The 23,009-nt window shown below is 39.2% G+C and overlaps 1 protein-coding gene across 5 annotated transcripts; it reads left to right on the top strand.

Annotated features, from left to right (window-relative positions):
• The first annotated feature begins 607 nt into the window (after positions 1-607).
• LOC131238577 (cysteine-rich receptor-like protein kinase 44) lies at positions 608-19,956 on the top strand. 5 transcript variants are annotated; one of them, XR_009167966.1, is made up of 7 exons: positions 615-1,630; positions 5,886-6,011; positions 9,055-9,176; positions 9,850-10,057; positions 17,109-17,345; positions 18,719-18,869; positions 19,369-19,956. XR_009167966.1 is itself a non-coding variant. In XM_058236247.1 (7 exons), the coding sequence occupies exons 1-7, from the start codon at positions 814-816 to the stop codon at positions 13,264-13,266; spliced, it is 2,007 nt and encodes a 668-aa protein (XP_058092230.1). In that variant the 5' UTR covers positions 624-813; the 3' UTR covers positions 13,267-13,537. The 5 variants fall into 5 exon arrangements, 3 of the variants coding, with proteins under 3 accessions (XP_058092235.1, XP_058092234.1, XP_058092230.1); XR_009167973.1 differs by lacking the exon at positions 19,369-19,956 and adding an exon at positions 18,971-19,208; XM_058236247.1 differs by lacking the exons at positions 17,109-17,345; positions 18,719-18,869; positions 19,369-19,956 and adding exons at positions 10,700-10,937; positions 12,268-12,418; positions 12,922-13,537 and having other exon boundaries at positions 624-1,630.
• Positions 19,957-23,009: the final 3,053 nt, after the last annotated feature.

Below are 23,009 nucleotides of genomic sequence, written 5' to 3'. Positions count from 1 at the left end.
CTCCCGCTTCATATACCGCTGTTGTAGATGAGAATTTCGTCCAACCCGTCCAACACAGTCTCCTTACCGTTAATATGGGCTTCGACAAAATTCAGACCGACCCAATAATCAGGTGGGCCTCTTCATAAGAAAACAGTGGACAGCCACTCAAAAAATACTCCAAATTCACTTTATGGTCCAGCTCAAGATTGAATGGGCATGATGTCTGTGGCGCCACATTTTCACGGTGGTCGACTCCGATGGATGGTTGGGATCCCCATACATAAGCTACGGTGGGCCCCACACGTAGCTAGATAGTTCCACGAAATTCTCCTCTACAACTGTTATAGGTCAACTGGTCTACAAGATAGATTCCAATGGTCAATTGTAGTTGCCGACTTTCCCATGTGAAACGTAAGAAGAAAAACTGCTCCGCAGGCCAGTACTACTGTACTAGACATAGGTGCAACATCCCATCAGACACGTGTCACCCAATAATGGAAACTGGACCGTCCAAACAGTAGACCGAGCAGTGGTTGTAGCACACACCTTACGCTGATTAGATAACCATAACCATCAGATTTCCCCCACTATTTGGTCCTCAAGAATTGAACGATTACGATCGTTAGTTCATCTTGTTTTTTTCCATGAGTTGGACGACCTATATCGAGCCAAGTATACGATGGGTACTTGCCCTAGCTGACTATGATCTAAATAGCCACTCAGGTGGGCAGGCGAGAAATACACACCATCCACACATTTCAAAAGGTTGCAGCTTATGCAGATAGCTTAGAGAAGTATCTTCCTCGTCCATCATCTTTCTCTCATGAGATCATGTTCTTCCTTTTCCCTCACACCCTTATATTTTTCTCCCTTTCTTCTCTTTCTGCTCTTCTGTATACACCTGTCAGTGCACAACTGCCAGAATTTTCCTGTTCAACCACATCTAATTACACCACTAATAGCGCATTCGAGACTAATCTCAATCTCCTCCTTTCTTCTCTATCTTCCAACGCTTCTCGGTCCGGCTTCTTCAACGACACGTCCGGTGACGACCCAGATCGTGTCTATGGCCTAGTCCTTTGCCGAGGCGATGCTACACCCGATCGATGCCAGAGCTGCGCTACAATTGCGAGCCAAGGCGTCATACAAGCGTGCCCAAGCTCAAAAAATGGAACCATATGGTACATTTATTGTATGTTACGCTACTCAAACGTAAGGTTCTTCTCCGCACTTGATAATTCTACAGTGAGATATGAAGGGAATGCGCAAAATGTATCGGACCCAGATCATTTTAATCAGGTTTTGATAGGGGTGATGAGTAATATATCGGAGGCGGCAGCTTCAGGGAATTCGACGCGCATGTTTGCGACCGGAGATGGTAATTTGACAAGCGTTCAAAGGGTGTATGGGCTTGTACAGTGCACGGAGGACTTGTCGAGGAGTGATTGTAATCTGTGTCTACGTAGTGCGATCGCTGATATTCCAACATGTTGTGATGGAAAGCAAGGAGGGAAGGTTCTCAGGTTGAGTTGTAATTTGCGGTTCGAGATTTATCCTTTCTTTGATGAATTGGATAATGCCGGACCGGCTCCTCCTCTTCCGTCTACTACAGCAACTGCGGCCGCTCCTGCGTCGGCGACAGCAGCAGGTTAGTGTAGTTGCTAAAATGGTTTTGTTTGTTGATTCTCTGTTAAAGGTTTCTATGTTTTCCATGGGAGGGATGCTGCTTTGAAAACCATCAGGTGGGCCCAACGGTTAATAGGCTCTAGCTGTGAAATCACAATTATTCACTCATCAGGTGGGCCATACCTGTAGTTTGAATGAGGACTATTGGTTATGGTTTCTTAACTGTCTATTTCTACAGTTTTTTTTTTTTTTCTCAGGTAGCATCCCCCTTTCATATGGTTCTAGAAATACCAGCAAAATGTACATATGGCCCGGGCCCACGCTATCTGGACCATACATCTGGTGGGCTCCGGTGTATGCAGTCCATAGCTTGAAAATTGGATTGGTTGGATGATCCTATTCGTCTGATTGTGGATTGCGCATGAGAGAGCATGCAAAGGAAAATGAGCCACGGTCCACATTCAGATGGGCAAAAATGGTTCACTTTAACATAAATCGTCTGATCAATGCAAAATTTGAACCATCCACCATCCTAGTTAGGGGCCTATAAAATGAAACGGTCGATGTTGTCCAAACACGCGTGAATTGTTTTTGATATTAACGACTAGACAAATCAGAATAATTGTGGTTGTCCACGTTACCCAGGGGCCCCAATTGTCGGTGAAGCATATATTTAGAATCACTTAATGATATTAACCATTTGATTTCCCCCATAAAGTTTCAAGAGTTCATCATTTTCTATCCCACCATCCATCCGTCAATAATTGAATGGTTTTAACGGAGGATGTGGATAGAAAAAGTACAAATGGAAATCAATAAATAATTTTCAGCATAGTTTGATACTGATCAAGTCAATCGCACGACCTATTGGGTTAATCGATTGATGAAAATTCAGATTTAAGTGAAAGTCTGTAAGACAATTTTTTGCTCAATTTCATCGATTGCCCCGATTAGAACAAATACAATTTTATGGATTCTAGTCTTTGGACGCTTTTGTGCCATTTCGATCAATTGATGATCTAATTGATGAAATATGAAATTTTGCACATTTTTCAATTTTTGTTTTTTTTCATTTATTTAGATTTTTAAAAATTGCATCTTAGAATTTGTTTAATATTATTTATCCATATAAACTCGTTTATTTTGATAGCTTTTAATAAAAATTCTCAAATATCCCTTATTTTTCCCATGAATTTGGGAAACTTCTCTCGTAAATTCAAGAGAGCCTTCTGAATTAAAGGTATTTATCGTTCGAGGAAGACGGTGATTGTCCTCATTACGCCCTTCCTTCCATCAGTTGGCATCAAAGCGAGGTTTTCCCTCGGATCGATGACTTCTAACCACGGATAGTTCAACAATCCTATGGACGGTATTCCAGGAAATTATCTTATAACAACAATGGCTTTCGAGGTGGCGTGGTGAGAGTATCAACAATTTATGCAAGGGTTGTATATTGCTCTCAAACGCTTGACAGAGGCCTTAGGGAAAATCCATCTTTGTGGTGATGAACCACCTTCGGTAGGTGTTGGAATTTGCAATCGTGGGGGTGATGCCGACAGTGATTCGTATAATCACACCTACGGATGTGAGATTCAGTGGCGAGGATATTGATGACATGATCCTTCAATACCCCATACGGGGTGGCGATCGAATGAATCGAGAATTCATGATGAAAGTTAATTTTCTTAACTTCAATGTCCAACTCCACATTGCTGGCTTTCTTGATTGACTGCTTGAAGTCGAGCGGTTCTTCGACTACGTGGACATATGTAAAGAAAAGAAAGTTAAACTAGTAGCTTATAAGTTTAAGGGTGGAGCTTTGGCTTGCTGAGAACAACTTCAACTCGCGTGGATGAGACATATTCATGCACCAATCCGCACATGGCAACGGATGAAATAATTCATGCGAGTGGGAATCCTCCACTACAATTACGATCATGTATTGTTCCAACAATACTAAAATTATTGGCAGGGTAGCCGATTGGTGAGAAATCACATAGAGAAATTTTACTGTTTAGCAGCACAAAATGTTTTAGTTGAGATTGAATAGTAGAAAGTCGCCCGGGTTCAACGGTGGTTTGCGTGTTGTGATCAATGATCGGGTTTAGATGTAGCTCATTTAGACGATGAACGAAGTGATCAAGCTGGTCACCTAAGTAAAAGTGCAACTTGAGCGATCTGACACACGGCTTGTTAATAAGGTAGCCATGCTAGTCCTTTGCAGGGAACACCACAGGCCAATGAAAAAGAACTTATAGGAGTGTCCTTAACCCCCTACACCTGCGAATTGAGAGTCGAAGAGTGGACAAGTGAGATTCCAAAGAGCAACAACCACTACTGCTGGTCCAAGCAAGATTCTATACCCTTATGGTCAGTCAAGGCCAGACCATTGTTACTAATGTGGCTAGCCGGGTTACCTATCAAACATATGTCCTTAGTGGTAAGTGGCTAACCTCACTATTAATGATGAAAACATTAAAAGTACAGAAGAAGACTCGAAGATTGATGAAGAAGAACCCAGAAGTAAACGAAGAAGATTTGATACCACAAGATCATGATGAATCTCTAATAGTGATGCGACTATTGTATACGCTAAAGGAGGTACACCCATGACGACATAATATTTTTTGAACAAGGTTTATTGTGAATTAAAAAATCTATAATATGATAATAAATAGTGAGAGAACCAGAGCTAGTGAACTTGAGTTGCATTGAATGCTAGTTGCATTAAATGCAAGTGCTCATACTATAAAATGAAACAAGAACAGGAATGGGCTGCATGGATAAACAGATACAGTAGGGTGGGCCCGCCCATTGGTGATGTGGAAGAGCTAAAGCAGCATTTGACAATGCGTAAAACTGCTCTTTTTTGAAGTGTTAGAAATGTCTTCATGGAAATTTAAGCTAGTGACCGCTACACCTAATGAGAATCTAGAAATTCCCAAATGCACTGTAGAATTATATATATTTAAAAAAAGAAAAACCGGTCGTCATCCCAATTAATGCACCACCAAGTTTTATAATATATATATATATAAACATGATCATGACGGCCTTGTCCAGATATATATATATATATAAACATTATCATGGCGGCATTGTCCCAACCATTTCACCGTCGCGTATGGAAAAGGTCAACATAGGCCTGCTTTGGATGGTAGAAAAATAATAAAATTATAAATGTGGCTTTCTATGATGAGACGTTTTGTTATATTTGAATAAAATAAATGCCGCTTTCCATGATTGTACGTTTTGTTATATTTGAATAGTAAATGAAATGTAAAATTTTAAAAAGTAATAATTATCCATGGTAAAATTCTTACCTATAAAATTTGAAGTTATGTCATATTAATTTTTATTTCAATGTTCTTTTATTATCTAAATAAGACTCATTAAAAAAAAAAAAAAAAACTTGTGAAGAAAATATATGCTTATGAAAAATCTTAGGAAATCATTCATTACAGTTTTCTTTCTTTTACATTACCGTCTTTAGAAAAGAAAATGACGAAATAGGAACTAAGATGGTTTAAAATTCGAAATAAACCCCCACAAAACATGGGATCACATTTTGATGGATCATAGAATGAAACTTATATAGTGCTCTAACTAAATGATTGTTGGACACTAAATGGACGGCTGTAATGGAAAGTAGTTAACATTCCCACATCAGCAAACATATGTCAGTAGTTAGAATTTAGGAACCTTCTGATTTTGTGACGAGGACCTGTCCATGGTAGGTCTAACAATATGGAGGGTTTAATTGGAGTTAACATGTTCCACAGGCACATTTTCTTAAAGCCATCGTATCAATCATCACAATCTGCCAGAGTATCAAGTAACTCTCAATTGTATAACCCGTTTGGATGTACCTCCAAATTAATTCAACCATGATGTTTGGGTGAATCTATTTAATTTCTATTTCTGAACTAAGTTGTATTTTGTTTTGAGAGTTTTTCCACCACTAATCAATATCAGTTTGGGTGGACCATGTCCATCCGAAGTTGAAAATGTGAATACCCAAGTGGGCCCTAGACCTAAATTAACCATTGAATGCATTAATCATGATTATCTGGGACTTCACATTTCAAGAGTTGTGAGGGGCTTTGGCCTTCCATAATATATTGATTTGCATCAAGACCTGATGCATCAAATGCGATAAATGAACATGATTATACTTAGCTAACATACTTATAGACAATTACATTTCCTTATTCGATTCATCGATGGATCTGGCCCATCTTGGTAATCCAGTTTGGAAATATTTCTAATTTATGCAGGGAGCAGTGGAATTTCATATCGAACTATCATTCTGATCGTTGTGCCAGTAGTTGTTGGAATGGCGCTCGTATTCTCTACTGTCTATATATTTTTGCAGAGGAGGAAGGCAAAGACAAAAATGATAGGTACGTTAAAAACTTCCATTTTGACATTTTAATCCGGGGACCAGTTTGTTTTGTAGTCCACAAGACTCGGAAATTTTTATCATAGTGGCCATCCATATTACATGGGACTACCCTCCGTCCCCCTGAGCCACATTTTAAGTGGGCCCCATCTTGTGGCTATTTCAAAAGATTGCACTGATTTGGACGATCCCAACAATCTTAGGTTTGCTTGTAGAATGTGAAGTAGTTCTTAATTTTTTAATTTTCTGCTTTTTGTCTACGTTGGCCCCACCTAAGTCATAAAACCATCTATTAGACCAATGGCTGACCTTTTTCTGACATCTGTTGCATGGAAGAGCATGAAACAATAATGAGAAAGATCACCATGTTTCTCTGATAGTCAGAATATTAAATTTATAAGATATATATATATATATATATATATATACATATTAATCCCAAAAAAATATTAAGAAAGAAAACTCGAATATTTCATTTAATATGATTTAAGATTTGTTTGATTATATCATTTATACGAAAGATTCAAAATCCTAATTTGAAATTACCCAAAATAATAAAAAAAGTTTCATAAAAGACTACATTTACTAAAAATAAAAACCTAAATCTTATTGGAGCATTTTTGGCATTATTACAAGCAACTTCTAGAAAAGATGAAAATTCTAAAATTGTAAGAATAAGGAGATACCACAAAAACGAAAATTACCAAAAGTAATAATTTTTTTATTTTTTTTTCTAAAATCTTAAATTTGAACAGGAGGCGTGCGTTTTCTAGTGAAATAGATGAATTCGGCCAGCATAGTAGGTTGGTTGACCCTAAAAGCATCATTATATAAAGACCAATAAATCATGTGTTTCATGATAATGCTTGAATAAAAAGTATGGCTGTTTTACGGTCAACACTTTAAACAATGATTTTTCCTTTTTGGAATGAATTTTTTTGAACTGAACATGGGCCCAACTACATCATAACCTATTCATGCCCCACTAGGACTGAATCCAATTCTAACAGAATACTTTCATTTTCGCATGGGCTTCTTCTGGTCTATCTAGCTTTCATAAGAATGCATCCACGGCCAGCTCTACATCAATAGCAGATATCAGCCCTAATGTATCTTGTAAGGCGGCTATTTGACTGGGCTAGCTTCTCTGGGCGTGGCCCAAGCAGGACTGGTTTGGGCTAAGTCAAGAAGCTTACATATTGGGAGCATGGGCTTAGATCTTGAGTTTGTTCAAAGCCCATAGAATGGTTGGGCCGGCCACTTGATAACAGGCTCAGCATGGGGCAAGCCGGATTCTTGGCTCATGTGGCTTCACAAGCTTGGACTTTGAGTCCTTAGCTCATGGGTCGGGCTTGTAGATGCCTCAGACTAGGCTGCCCATCTACAACCCACATGCATGGATGAGAGATGCACCAATAGAGTTGGGTACCTGCACCCACACTTACCCAATGAACCCAACTGGATTTTAACTGGTCCAAGTCCCACTTATCGGGCCTATTAAGAAATCGGGTCAGGTTTGATTCCCACCCTGGTTAAAAATCGGGTCTAATTGGGTTCAGGTCAGATCCATATGATGGACCTGGTTAAAGTCAGGTCCAGCATGTCTAGCCGGGTTTTTGCATGTGGTTCAGGTAGTTTTAATAGTAATAGTATATATTAAATATGCATTAGTTATTCTACTGGAAGAAATGAGTTTTCCTAACCCTAATACATGTTAGTGAGTGTGTTTACATACCATGTATGTGTCCAGGAAGCACATATGTATGCAATCTAAGGGCGTGTTTGGGCAGTGGGATTAGAAGGGATTAGGTGGGATGGGATTCATCTGGTCCCGTGCCAATTCCACTCCATGTTTGGGAAGAATGGAAAAGCTTGGAATTAGATGAGATGGAATTGCATTGGGTACCGTGCCAATTTCACTCAATGTTAGCAAGCTGTGTAGGTCCCACCATGATGTGTGGGCTATATCCACACCGTCCACTCATTTTTTGAGATTATTTTAAAGCATGGGCCAAAAAATCAAGTAAATCTAAAGCTCAAGTGGACCCCACCATAGAAAGCAACGGGGATTGAATATGTACCGTTGAAAACTTCTTTGGGGCCACATAAGTTTTGGATCTACCTCATTTTTAGGCCCATGCCATAAAATGAGGTTACAAAACAAATGAAAAGTTTAGATATAACACATGTGTGTTATTCTCAATAATTTCAAATGATGGTAGGTATATCCATTCAATGTACCACCATATTATCAACAAAGCATGACATTAATCTTATCCCAGGGCAACAGGAGACAATTCCTACCACGTTTTTTGAATCCCATCCCACCTAATCCCTTCTAATCCCACCGCCCAAACACGCCCTAATCTATTCATTGGATGGGCCCAACCATGTAAATGCTCTCAAGTGTCCCAAACCCCAATTAGAAAGCTACATTCGAAGACTCAACGAGAGACAAATCGAGTCCAGGTACGGGTCTATGGTTAAGAATCATTGCCAAGTCGTCTTAAATTGATTAAGATACCTTGTTATTATGCAAGCTTTGGTTGGATCAAATTAGAAAAGTCGTCAATTATAGAGTTGTAATGTTAGTAACATTAGGAAATAAGGAGTGGCTAGTTAGTACACAGAGTTAAAGAGAAGCTCTGTTTTACACTTCATAGCTTTTCTTGTGTGACGCTCTTCTACATCTCCAAGATCTAGAATTGGACTTGAAAAGACCCTAACCCAGTTAGGCTGGATATGGGTACTATAGGACCTGACCCCAACCCATTGATAGCCCTGGACTACAGTTTCAGGTAGTTCCACATCATGCAAAATTATTTTTTATTTTTTATTTTATTTATTTCTTTTTACTTATTGAAGTTCAAAAAAGCTTTGAAGGTGGTTTTTTGTTCTAAAAGTTCAGTAGGAGGAGAAATCAACAATTGATTATTTTTATTTTTACTTTTATTTTGATTTTTATTATTAAGTGCATTGCTCTTGTTAGAAATGCTATTATGGATCCTCATTCAGAATTTCTGTTGGTTTGCTACTTTACACAGATGGGCCTGATATTGGAGAAATGGATTCATTGCAATTTGATTTGGTTACAATCAGAGCTGCCACTAATAATTTCTCAGATGCAAATAAACTTGGACAAGGTGGATTTGGTGCCGTTTACAAGGTAATACTAATCTGTAATTAGATGATGTTTGGCTACACATATCATCTAGCATGTACAGACCATCAAAACCTTCCACATGGATTGGTGAACCATTCAAATGACAGTGCCTAGTTTGGATTAGATATGGCTCAAAAAATTAAACCGGGGTGGGATGATTCTAACCATCTAACTTGTCGATGTAGAATGCTGGATGTTGCTCAGTTTTCCTTTTACCAGTCCATTTTCAAGCCATCGATTGGATGGCCTGATTGTTCTTATTTTGGGTCACGGTAAACACCGGACAAATGATCCAGATCACCCTGCACAAGAAGTCTAAATGGCCATTCACCTATCATGATATGTGCGTCTGATCATCATACAATTTCTGGTAAGAAATTGTCCACACGCTAACAATTGTGTGTGTATGGACTGAGCACATTCAATGTGCATGGTGTATGCTGAGAGTTCGATGCACACAAATCTCACACTGTTCAGAGATGGTGGGAATCCAGCAAGCATTTCAAAACACGAATTTTCAAAACTCCAATCCGAAATGCCCATTATGACTCCCTCCCACCATTGTTAAACAGCAGGAGATGTGCGCGCAAAATGAACATCCAAATTTCAGAGGGGTCAGGTTTTCAGTCATTTTAGACAAGATTAAAGGTCCTATAATCTCTTCTTTAAATTTCAGGGTAGGCTGGACGACCAAGAAATAGCAGTGAAAAGGCTGTTTAGGAATACTAAAGATGGATTAGAAGAGTTCAAGAATGAAGTAGTATTAGTAGCTAAGCTTCAACACAGGAATCTTGTTAGGCTCTTGGGCTGTTGCTTGGATGGAGATGAACAGATTCTCATTTTCGAATACGTTCCCAACAAAAGCCTTGAGAAGTTTCTGCATGGTAAGTTCTATTGTGTTTTCATTGATTTCATCTATGATTCTATATCTATAGTTCTTGTTGGAACTTTTGTTTGGCCCAACAAATTGTACATGTGGGGCCCACCTTCCCGGTTTCCCGAATTGTTTGTAAGGTGGGTTTCATGGTAGGATGCGAGATAACAGTCAAGATTGCTTTCTCAGATGATATTGATCGTCTGATAGTTGTAGTTTGTCCATTTTCATTGGATGGCTTCGTAGAGGGGAGATTTTTCTCTAAGGGCGCGTTTGGATCCCTCCTATCACTCAATCCGGAATTGGACAATCAATGCATTTCAAACATTTTTTTTTTTTCGTGCCAATCCAATTTCAAATGCACCATTTGCTTGACCAATACAAGGATCCAAACGGAAGCTAAGCGCCATTAGGATTTTTGTGTTGGCCAATTATACAATAGCTTATCCAGGCATTCACTTCGAGTTCATTGTTTTATGTATTCATGAACTATAATTGATGAGTCCAACTACTTCGCTCCAATATTTGAAATAGGAATTAACATAGCTTCCTTTATAAAAGATGTCATTCTACAATTTAGGATTAGTTTGATGAACTGCTTCATAAAACCATTTTTGTGCTAATTTTATCTTTCGTAATTGGGCTGTCTCAGATCCAACTAAGCGTGCATGTTTGGATTGGGAAAGGCGCTACAAAATCATCGGAGGGATTGCACGTGGGCTGCTTTATCTTCACGAAGATTCTCGGCTTAAGATTATTCATCGAGATCTCAAGGCGAGTAATATCTTGCTAGACGGGGAGATGAATGCAAAAATTTCAGATTTTGGCACAGCAAAGCTTTTTGAAGTGGGCCAAACACAAGGCAATACCAGTAGAATTACTGGGACCTAGTAAGTTCTGGAATCTTGAATTACCCTACATTTCAAACTTCTTACCAGAATCCATTGACTCATTAAATCTGTGTTTGGATGCACTAGTTTATTCAATTGCAAAAAATTACTTCAATCAAGAGGAAGTGACAAACTTCAATAATGTTTTGGTATTCATATTGAGCAACTAGCCATCAAATTCCAGTTATGTTTCTTTCAAGTCCAACTTAAAATTTTATTTCAGCCAAGCATTCTGCAATGCTCTGGCCATGGTTTGTACTGTATCATATGGGCTTTGATTTTCAACGACGAGCCCATGTTTCAGTAATCCAACATGCAGGTAAGACGGCCTATTGGTTTATGGCAAGTGCACCAAAGAAAAAAAATAGATCCTAGCCATAAAAGTTTTAGCTTTTGTTTGGTTGAATATGAACATATTTTCTAAAGGCTCATTTGGATACACCATCAAAGGCATGTTTGAACCATAAAGACTGTTTTAAGCGTGTGCGTAACAATTAAAATAAAATTAAAAAAAACCCATAAAGACTGTTTTGAGCCAAACCTCAATTAGTCCATATTGTGCATTTGGATGCACTTCGCAGACCCCGACTAATAGCCCACTCGCCAAAAACCAATCCGATTATTATATAAAAAACCCCTTTTGGGAGTCGCGTTCAAACAGGCCCTTTATTTGTCGTCCGCCTATTAAGGTTAGGAAAACTTCAATGTGTTTTCTTAGGGTTCATGAAGCATCTAAAAGTGAGGCCCATTGTATCAATGGTCGTGATAACCTGAAAATGCAGTACAAACTTTTAGCACAAGCATTTTACAATGCCTCGGTTGCAATTTGGAGCCAAGATCTTCTATAATGCTATCTTCTATGATGCAAAGGAAATTGGAATTTGATTATTTGCATTCCAATGGAGTATTTATTCCCATTCAATTCAATTAGCATATCCAAACAGGCCTTTTAATGTCATTGGGTTAGCACCATACTAAATCAAAGATATCATTTACTTTGAATTGGTTATTATATTTCTGTCTTAACCATTTGATCCACATTGTCTATCACAAACGCGCAATGGCCTTCTTTAACTCTTCATTCCAAGGAATTTCCTTTATCAAACATAGATCCATTGCGCATTTCTTACCGATCATCAATGTTGGCTCTGACTGAAATGTTAGGATTGTCTGATCAGTGTGATCAGACAATCACCATTTAGAGGACCTCGGGTAGAAAACATATCTGATGGTCTCGGATTGCGAATTGAAAATGTGTTTTATACCAATTAAAAATAATATAATATTGAGAATCGAGTTTATCATGATCCTTTTTCATGATCTTATGCAGTGGATATATGTCCCCGGAGTATGCAATGCATGGAAAATTCTCCATAAAATCCGATGTTTTCAGCTTTGGTGTTCTACTTCTAGAGATTGTTAGTGGGCTGAAGAGCTATGCTTTCTATCAATCAGATCTTGCACAAGACCTTCCAAGCTATGTGAGTACTATAACTAATCTCTCTCTCTCTCTCTCTCTCTCTACCATGATTCGGGACCACTAATGCAGGCACATTTTCACACCAGTCTCGAGTGGGGTTGCCTGTGGGATGCAGAGACACACTCAGGGTGGGCGCTTTGTATGAGGCGGGTGGCTCGTGTGAAGCGGAAACCATGTGAAGTGGGGCCTAAGAGGGGGTTCGGCTAGGTCCTAATCCATGAGATGTGGGGCCTGGACTATGAGATAAAGGGATTAATTCACCATGCTTTATTAGTTTAAGCTTTTAAAGCAATTGGTTAATTGTCCTCAATCAAAGTGGTATTAGAGCATGAGGCCTCATGTTTGAGATTTGCCATGGATTCGGCCAAATTCAACTCACCTTGGATGAAACCAAATATCCACTTTTTTTTTTTTTTTTAAATAAATTTTTTAATTTTTTTTTAAAAAATTTTTAATAAATTTTTTTCTCAAACTCTTATTTCTCTTATTAATGAAATGTTTTAGGCCTGGAGACACTGGACAGAAGGAACGGTATCGGAGCTCATAGACCCGACATTAAGAGAATGCTGTCCAAGAAATGAAGCGTTGAAATGCATCCACATTGGGCTATTATGTGTCCAAGAACATGTAACTGATAGGCCCACCATGTCATCAGTGGTCCAGATGCTAAGCAATGAGCCTATCAATCTCCCATCTCCTTTACCTCCTGTGTTCTCTATGGTGAGTAGGGCCAACACAAACACTGCTTCGGGAGATTGCGATTCGCCCACAAGCAACAAATCAGAGAGCAGGCTATTTATACCATGGACTGTTAATGAGATTTCCAGTACCGAGTTCGACCCTCGATAGCATGGATTCAAGACTTGGTGATTTGGATCGACTCATCTTGTCCTGGGTTGAGTTGGGACTCAGCCAAATGGGGGTGACTCGTTCGAGTTGAGCTGAGTCAGGCATATTTTCAATGCTGACTCAAGGTGCTGAAATAGATAGGACTCAACAACTGGGAAAGATGCAGTACGTGGGGAGGAATATGTCGGGTTCTTCGATCACGTGGTTATCCAAACCGTTGATCTGATGTACTACATTGTCGATGGGGACCCCCATTTGAGCATTCTCTCTATCTCTCTCTCTTTTTTGTTCAACATGGTCCATTAAAATATTTTGTATGTCTATATTAAATATTTTGTGTGTCCATATCTTAGCTACTATTAAAGGCAAAGTGATGTTTCTAATTTTTATTATTTAAATCCTGCGTTTTTCAACTTCTATTTTTCACATCAATACCCAATGATTTTTACACGACAAATCACCTTACATATTTTCATTCACTGAATATTGTCCAACCTTCAGTACCAAGCATGAAGAATGGGCTTTCAGGTGAGCTCCACACAAAATTCAGCTCTCTGCTACCGTATCAAATCAATAGAAAGCTAAAGAAAAGGCCGGAAGACCATAACGTCCCGGGGTAAAACAGGGGAGCACAAAATGCTTTACTAACCACTGAAAAAAGAAAGGCCAAGCTCCAAGAAAGGCAGAATCAACCTAAAAGAGAAAAAAATGCTCTGCCAAGGCCTGCTGAAGCAGCCAACTAAGAAGGCGGAATAGCCCGGATGGAAGCAGGAGAGGCTGCCACTGATGGCTAGATAAGGACTGAAAACGAAAGGCCGACTGGCTGGGATGGGGCCGGACCGATGGTCTATTGTAGCCCTTGGTCTTCTTCAATTCATAAATATTTATGTGTGAATAGTAGTTGATTGATGTGATCCACTTAAGTTTTAAATTTAAGTCAATTTTAAAATTATGCTTTACAATAATTTTAAAATTTTTATAAACATTGTATATATAACACAAAAATTATAATGGGACTTAGAAAAGTTTTGATACGTTAGAAGTTGTGTTGTGTAGTTAGCAATCCACCTGGGATAGAGAAATCATATCTTATTAGCTGAAATCTTATGGAATGACGTGAACCAATGAGAAGCGACAGCACTGGAATTTCCTCCACATATTAAATATTTTGTATGTCCATATTTGAGATTTTTGATCCCTATGGTAATGTGAGGTGACGGGTCAGATCGATTCACCTTGGACCCACATCTGCCTGGTACTGTAGCTGATGGTAGCATCGGTGCCACGGAGCGCACCCCATTAAAATAAATGGTCAAGATCGTTTGGTCAATATGACTTTCGGCTATCTCCTTCCACAACAAGGCATTGTATTGTATTGTTTGCTAAGTCTGCGAATTTCTTGTACATAAAGTGATGAATCGACTAGTCAAATGGCCTTTGGCCACATGCATTGCTTCTATCGTGTACATCACCCTCTACATGTCCCATGTAGGTCTTTCAGCTGATCATGGCCGTTAATTTAGATGGAACCCTACATTGAATGTCCAATCCCTAAAATACCTCAAATATTGAAAGATTCCAACCGTTGGATCAGCCATTTATATAAACAATTACAGATCCCTTAGGAAAAAGACAAAGCAACGGTGTGAAATAAAAGTCACGGATAAGATGGGTAATAATCCATTGTGGAAAATTTTGCAAAATACTCACATGGTTGGTACCATCATATAAACGGTCTGAATCACGGAGGATGACCCTCACTTGTACAAATTGGACGCATCAGGACATTCATCACGTTTTGATACATGATCATACGGTAGAGCAGGAAACACTGTAATCTCGCTATAGTTACGTGGAGGGTGATTTAACATTTTGGGATCGTCCATCTAGTCACCCCTGGATAGGGAATGCTTTAAAAATGTACATGTATCAGGTAATCCTAGCCATTTAATTGATGGTTCTCCAAACAATGGTAAAAACAAAAACTTTTAACGGTAATTATTTAGTAGATGAATTTGAACAACAGTGATGAATAGGATTTTTTAAAAGGTACAATTTTCAAAATATAGGCCATCCATGAGAGTTCCCATTAGGTGGATGGACCAGATTTATACATGTATATATATACGGCCAAAAGATGTATTTACGCTTATTCAGCTTCTTCCGGCCTCTCCCGTATCATTTTCCTATCAGAAAATGAGGTGCGCCCATATGGTACCGGAACCACCACCGTACCGGGCTTCTGTGGGTCCCACATCAACTGTGCATCCACCCATCGTTTTCTAAGCCTCATGCTCATTGGGGGTGCACATCCAACGGGTAGAACCATGGAACCGGATCGGAACCGACCAAACGGTCCAGTTCTAGAGTGCACTGGTTCCAGTTCCGGTTCCAAAAATCAAAAAATCGATTACATCTATTCGGTTATCAGTTTGGAGGTATGTAGAACCAACCAATCCGTAGAATCGAACTGTGGATTTGAACTGCAGAACCGAACCATCGAACCAAACTTCGAACCGAACCAAGAACCTTTTGATTGTTTCCATATTTGATTCATGATTTATGGTTTACAATGCACCATTTGATTGTTTCCGTAAATGTATTTTAGCACACCCTATACAATATCTAAACCATTCATCAAATGGATCACAACACGAATGAACATGGGCAAGATTATAAAATAAAACATGAAATTGGGCTGGATTATAAAAAGTCCAAAATTGTGGAACCGATCCGGAATTGAGCCGGTTTTAATGAATCGGTTCTAGGGTGGTAACGGTCTGATTCCAATTCCGAATATCATAGAACTGTTGAGAACGGTTCGGTTCTGGTTTCACCCTAGAACCAGACCGACCGGAGCCGTGTACATCCCCAATGCTCACCACAAAAACCAAAAAAAATTAAAAAATTAAAAAATAAAATAAAACCAGACTGACTTAAAAGTTAGGTGGGCCAAAAATATAGGGAGCCATCTGAAATCATTCTTAATTAGGAACATGTAATCACTTGGGAGAACCACTTGGTTTTTTGAGTGGCCTGATCTTTGTCATGTACCTTCATGGCGAGCCCAAAAAAACAGTGGGAAAGATTTATAAGTTGGATATCCCCTCTCGACTTTTACATTTGGTGTGATCCACCTCGGTTTTTGTTGGGGCTGACTTTTGATCCCAAACATAGAAGGGCGAATCAGATTGAAAGAATGAATCTGATCCCAATTGATGTGGGACCCACAATAGCTCGGTACCCCTGCAAGTTTTGGTGCTACAGTAACCATAAAATTGTACATGTGGGGCCCACCTTCCTGGTTTCCCGAATTGTTTGTAAGGTGGGTTTCATGGTAGGATGTGAGATAACAGTCAAGATATCTTGACTTTCTCAGATGATATTGATTGTCTGATAGTTGTAGTTTGTCCATTTTCATTGGATGGCTTCGCAGAGGGGAGTTTTTTTCTCTAAGGGCGCATTTGGATCCCTCCTATTACTCAATCCGGAATTGGACAATCAATGCATTTCAAACTTTTTTTTTTCCCACGCCAATCCAATTTCAAATGCACCATTTGCTTGACCAATACAAGGATCCAAACGGAAGCTAAGCACCATTAGGATTTTTGCGTTGGCCAATTATACAATAGCTTATCCAGGCATTCACTTCGAGTTCATTGTTTTATGTATTCATGACCTATAATTGATGAGTCCAACTACTTGGCTTCAATATTTGAAATAGGAATTAACATAGCTCCCTTAATAAAAGATGTCATTCTACAATTTAGGATTAGTTTGATGAACTGCTTCATAAAACCATTTTCGTGCTAATTTTATGTATCGTAATTGGGCTGTCTCAGATCCAACTAAGCGTGCATGTTTGGATTGGGAAAGGCGCTACAAAATCATTGGAGGGATTGCATGTGGGCTGCTTTATCTTCACGAAGATTCTCGGCTTAAGATTATTCATCGAGATCTCAAGGCGAGTAATATCTTGCTAGATGGGGAGATGAATGCAAAAATTTCAGATTTTGGCACAGCAAAGCTTTTGAAGTGGGCCAAACACAAGGCAATACCAGTAGAATTGCTGGGACCTAGTACGTTACTGGAATCTTGAATTACCCTTCATTTCAAACTTCTTACCAGAATCCATTGACTCATTAAATCTGTTTTTGGATGCACTAGTTTATTCAATTGCAAAAAATTACTTTAATCAAGAGGAAGTGACAAACTTCAATTATGTTTTGGTATTCATATTGAGCAACAAGCCATCAAATTCCAGTTATGTTTCTTTCAAGTCCAACTTAAAATTTTATTTCAGCCAAGCATTCTGCAACGCTCTGGCCATGGTTTGTACCGTATCATATGGGCTTTGATTTTCAACAACGAGCCCATGTTTCAGTAATCCAACATGCAGGTAAGACGGCCTATTGGTTTATGGCAAGTGCACCAAAGATAAAAAAAAAGATCCTAGCCATAAAGGTTTTAGCTTTTGTTTGGTTGAATATGAACATATTTTCTAAAGGCTCATTTGGATACACCATCAAAGGCATGTTAAAACCATAAAGACTGTTTTGAGCGTGTGCGTAAAAAAACAAAAAAAAAAAAAAAAAAAAAAAAAAAAAACCCATAAAGACTGTTTTGAGCCAAACCTTAATTAGTCCATATTGTGCATTTGGATGCACTTCGCAAACCCCGACTAATAGCCCACTCGTTGAAATAGGCACTGAAAAGCCCACCCGCGAAAAACCAATTGGATTATTATATAAAAAAACCCCTTTTGGGAGTCGCGTTCCAACAGGCCCTTTATTTGTTGTCTGCTTATTAAGGTTAGGAAAACTTCAATGTGTTTTCTCAAGGTTCATGAAGCATCTAAAAGTGAGGTCCATTGTATCAATGGTCGTGATCACCTGAAAATGCAGTACAAACTTTTAGCACAAGCATTTTACAATGCCTCGGTTGCAATTTGGAGCCAAGATCTTCTATAATGCTATCTTCTATGATGCAAAGGAAATTGGAATTTGATTATTTGCATTCCAATGGAGTATTTATTCCCATTCAATTCAATTAGCATATCCAAACAGGCCTTTTAATGTCATTGGGTTAGCACCATACTAAATCATTGATACCATTTACTTTGAATTGGTTATTATATTTCTGTCTTAACCATTTGATCCACATTGTCTATCACAAACGCGCAGTGGCCTTCTTTAACTCTTCATTCCAAGGAATTTCCTTTATCAAACATAGATCCATTGCGCATTTCTTATCGATTATCAATGTTGGCTCTGACTGAAATGTTAGGATTGTCTGATCAGTGTGATCAGACAATCACCATTTAGAGGACGTCGGGTAGAAAACATATCTGATGGTCTTGGATTGCGAATTGAAAATGTGTTTTATACCAATTAAAAATAATATAATATAGAGAATCGAGTTTATCATGATCCTTTTTCATGGTCTTATGCAGTGGATATATGTCCCCGGAGTATGCAATGCATGGAAAATTCTCCATAAAATCTGATGTTTTCAGCTTTGGTGTTCTACTTCTAGAGATTGTTAGTGGGCTGAAGAGCTATGCTTTCTATCAATCAGATCTTGCACAAGACCTTCCAAGCTATGTGAGTACTATAACTAATCTCTCTCTCTCTCTCTCTCTCTCTCTCTCTCTCTCTCTCCACCATGATCCGGGACCAATAATGCAAGCACATTTTCACACCAGGCTCGAGTGGGGTTGCCTGTGGGATGCATGAGCACACTCAGGGTGGGCGCTCTGTGTGAGGCAGGTGACTCGTGTGAAGCGGAAACCATGTGAAGTGAGGCCCAAGAGGGGGTTCGGCCGAGGTCCTAATCCATGAGATGTGGGGCCTGTACTATGAAATAAAGGGATAAATTCACTATGCTCTATTAGTTTAAGCTTTTAAAGCAATTGGTGAATTGTCCTCCATCCAAGTGGTATTAGAGTGTGAGGTCTCATGTTTGAGAATTATCATGGGTTCGGCCGAATTCAACTCACTGCGGATGAAACCAAATATCCACTTTTATTTTATTTTATTTTTTTTAAATTTTAAATAAATTTTTTCTCAAACTCTTATTTCTCTTATTAATGAAATGTTTTAGGCATGGAGACATTGGACAGAAGGAATGGTATGGGAGCTCATAGACCCCACATTAAAAGAATGCTGTCCAAGAAATGAAGCGTTGAAATGCATCCACATTGGGCTATTATGTGTCCAAGAACATGTAACTGATAGGCCCACCATGTCATCAGTGGTCCAGATGCTAAGCAATGAGCCTATCAATCTCCCATCTCCTTCACCTCCTGTGTTCTCTATGGTGAGTAGGGCCAACACAAACACTGCTTCGGGAGATTGCGATTCGCCCGCAAGCAACAAATCAGAGAGCAGGCTATTTATACCATGGACTGTTAATGAGATTTCCAGTACCGAGTTCGACCCTCGATAGCATGGATTCAAGACTCGGCGATTTGGATCGACTCATCTTGTCCTGGGTTGAGTTGGGACTCAGTCAAATGGGAGTGACTCGTTCGAGTTGAGCTGAGTCAGGCATATTTTCAATGCTGACTCAAGGTGCTGAAATAGATAGGACTCAACAACTGGGAAAGATGCAGTACGTGGGGAGGAATATGTCGGGTTCTTCGATCACGTGGTTATCCAAACCGTTGATCTGATGTACTACTTGTCGATGGGGACCCCCTTTTGAACATTCTCTCTATCTCTCTCTCTTTTTTGTTCAACATGGACCATTAAAATATTTTGTATGTCTATATTAAATATTTTGTATGTCCATATCTTAGCTACTATTAAAGGCAAATTGATGTTTCTATTTTTTATTATTTAAATCATGCGTTTTTCAACTTTTATTTTTCACATCAATACCCAATGATTTTTACACGACAAATCGCCTTACATATTTTACTTCACTGAATATTGTCCAACCTTCAGTACCAAGCATGAAGAATGGGCTTTCAGGTGAGCTCCACACAAAATTCAGCTCTCTGCTACCGTATCAAATCAATAGAAAGCTAAAGAAAAGGCCGGGAGACCATAACGCCCCTGGGTAAAACAGGGGAGCACAAAATGCTTTACTAACCACTGAAAAAAGAAAGGCCAAGCTCCAAGAAAGGCAGAATCAACCTAAAAGAGAAATATATGCTCTGCCAAGGCCTGCTGAAGCAGCCAACTGAGAAGGCGGGACAGCACGGATGAAAGCAGGAGAGGCTGCCACTGATGGCTAGATAAGGACTGAGAACAAAAGGCCGACTAGCTGGGATGGGGCCGGACCGATGGTCTATTGTAGCCCTTGGTCTTCTTCAATTCATAAATAAATATTTGTGTAATTAGTAGTTGATTGATGTGATCCACTTAAGTTTTAAATGTAAGTCAATTTTAAATTTAAACTTTATAATAATTTTAAAATTTTTATAAACATTGTATATATAACACAAAAATTATAATGCAACTTATAAAGGTGTCTTACGTTAAAAGTTGTGTGGTGTAGTTAGCAGTCCAGCTGGAACAGAAAAACCGTATCTTGTCAGCTGAAATCATATGGAATGACGTGACCCAATGAGAAGCGACAGCATTGGAATTTCCTCCAAAATTAAATATTTTGTACGTCTATATTTGAGATTTTTGCTCCCTGTGGTAATGTGAGGTGACGGGTAAGATCGATTCACCTTGGACCTACATCTGCCTGGTACGGTAGCTGAGGGTAGCATCGGTGCCATGGATCGCACCTCATTAAAATAAATGGTCAAGATCGTTTGGTCAATATGACTTTCGGGTATTATCTTCCACAACAAGGCATTGTATTATCTTGTTTGCTAAGTCGTCGAATTTCTTGTACATAAAGTGATCCATGCCGTGGATATGAATGGACTAGTCAAATGGCCTTTGGCCACATGCATTGCTTCTATCGTGTACATCACCCTCTACATGTCCCATGTAGGTCTTTCAGCTGATCATGGCCGTTAATTTAGATGGAACCCTACATTGAATGTCCAATCCCTAAAATACCTCAAATATTGAAAGATTCCAACCGTTGGATCAGCCATTTATATAAACAATTACAGATCCCTTAGGAAAAAGACAAAGCAACGGTGTGAAATAAAAGTCACAGATAAGATGGGTAATAATCCATTGTGGAAAATTTTGCAAAATACTCACATGGTTGGTACCATCATATAAACGGTCTGAATCACGGACGATGACCCTCACTTGTACAAATTGGACGCATCAGGACATTCATCACGTTTTGATACATGATCATACGGTAGAGCAGGAAACACTGTAATCTCGCTATAGTTACGTGGAGGGTGATTTAATATTTTGGGATCGTCCATCTAGTCACCCCTGGATAGAGAATGCTTTAAAAATATACATGTATCAGGTAATCCTAGCCATTTAATTGATGGTTCTCCAAACAATGGTAAAAACAAAAACTTTTAACGGTAATTATTTAGTAGGTGAATTTGAACAACAGTGATGAATCGGATTTTTTAAAAGGTACAATTTTCGAAATATAGGCCATCCATGAGAGTTCCCATTAGGTGGATGGACCAGATTTATCCATCACCTATGTATATATATACTGCTGAAAGATGTATTTATGCTTATTCAGCTTCTTCCGGCCTCTCCCGGATTATTTTCCTATCAGAAATTGAGGTGCACCCATATGGTACCGGAACCACCACTGTACCAGGCTTCTGTGGGTCCCACATCAACTGTGCATCCGCCCATTGTTTTCTAAACCTCATGCTCACTAAGGGTGCACATCCAACGGGTAGAACCATGGAACCGGACTCGAACTGACTAAACGGTCCGGTTTGATCCGGTTCTAGAGTGCACTGGTTTCAGTTCCGGTTCTAAAAATCATAGAACCGATTACATCGATTCGGTTCTCAGTTTGGAGGTATATAGAACCAATCGATCCGTAGAACCGAACCGTGGATCTGAACCGTAGAACCGAACCATGGAACCAAACTTGGAACCGAACCAGGAACCCTTTGATTGTTTCCATATTTGATTCATGATTTATGGTTTACAATGCACCGTTTGATTATTTCTATAAATGTATTTTAGTACACCCTATACAATATCTAAACCATTCATCAAATGGATCACAACACGAATGAACATGGGCAAGATTATAAAATAAAACATGAAATTGGGCTGGATTATAAAAAGCTCAGAACCGTGGAACCGATCCGGAATCGAACCAGTTTTAACGGTCCGGTTCCGGTTCGGTTCTAGGGTGCTAAGGGTCTGGTTTCAGTTCTGAATATCGTAACCGTTGAGAACGGTTCAGTTCTAATTTCACCCTAGAACAGGACTGAACCGAACCGACCCGTGTGCACCCCTAATGCTCACCACATAAACCAAAAAATTAAAAAAAAATAAAACAGACTGATTTAAAAGTTAGGTGGACCAAAAATATAGGGAGCCAACTGAAATCATTCTTAATTAGGAACATGTAATCACTTGGGAGAACCACTTAGTTTTTTGAGTGGCCTGATCTTTGTCATGTACCTTCATGGCGAGCCCAAAAAAACAGTGGGAAAGATTTATAAGTTAGATATCCCCTCTCGACTTTTACATTTGGTGTGATCCACCTCGGTTTTTGTTGGGGCTGACTTTTGATCCCAAACATAGAACGGCGAATCAGATTGAAAGAATGGATCTGATCCCAATTGATGTGGGACCCACAATAGCTCGGTACCCCTGCAAGTTTTGGTGCTA

This window comes from Magnolia sinica, chromosome 1 (genome assembly GCF_029962835.1).
Source record: "Magnolia sinica isolate HGM2019 chromosome 1, MsV1, whole genome shotgun sequence".
NCBI lineage: Eukaryota > Viridiplantae > Streptophyta > Magnoliopsida > Magnoliales > Magnoliaceae > Magnolia > Magnolia sinica.
This window is presented reverse-complemented; position numbering and strand designations above follow the sequence as displayed.

Bases quoted from the DNA above. Each gene is read 5' to 3' on its own strand.
- LOC131238577 (XM_058236247.1), top strand. From the start codon at position 814: ATGTTCTTCCTTTTCCCTCACACCCTTATATTTTTCTCCCTTTCTTCT. The intron at 1,631-5,885 runs GTTAGTGTAGTT...TAATTTATGCAG, and splicing joins TGCGTCGGCGACAGCAGCAG to GGAGCAGTGGAATTTCATAT. The intron at 10,938-12,267 runs GTAAGTTCTGGA...GATCTTATGCAG, and splicing joins AGTAGAATTACTGGGACCTA to TGGATATATGTCCCCGGAGT.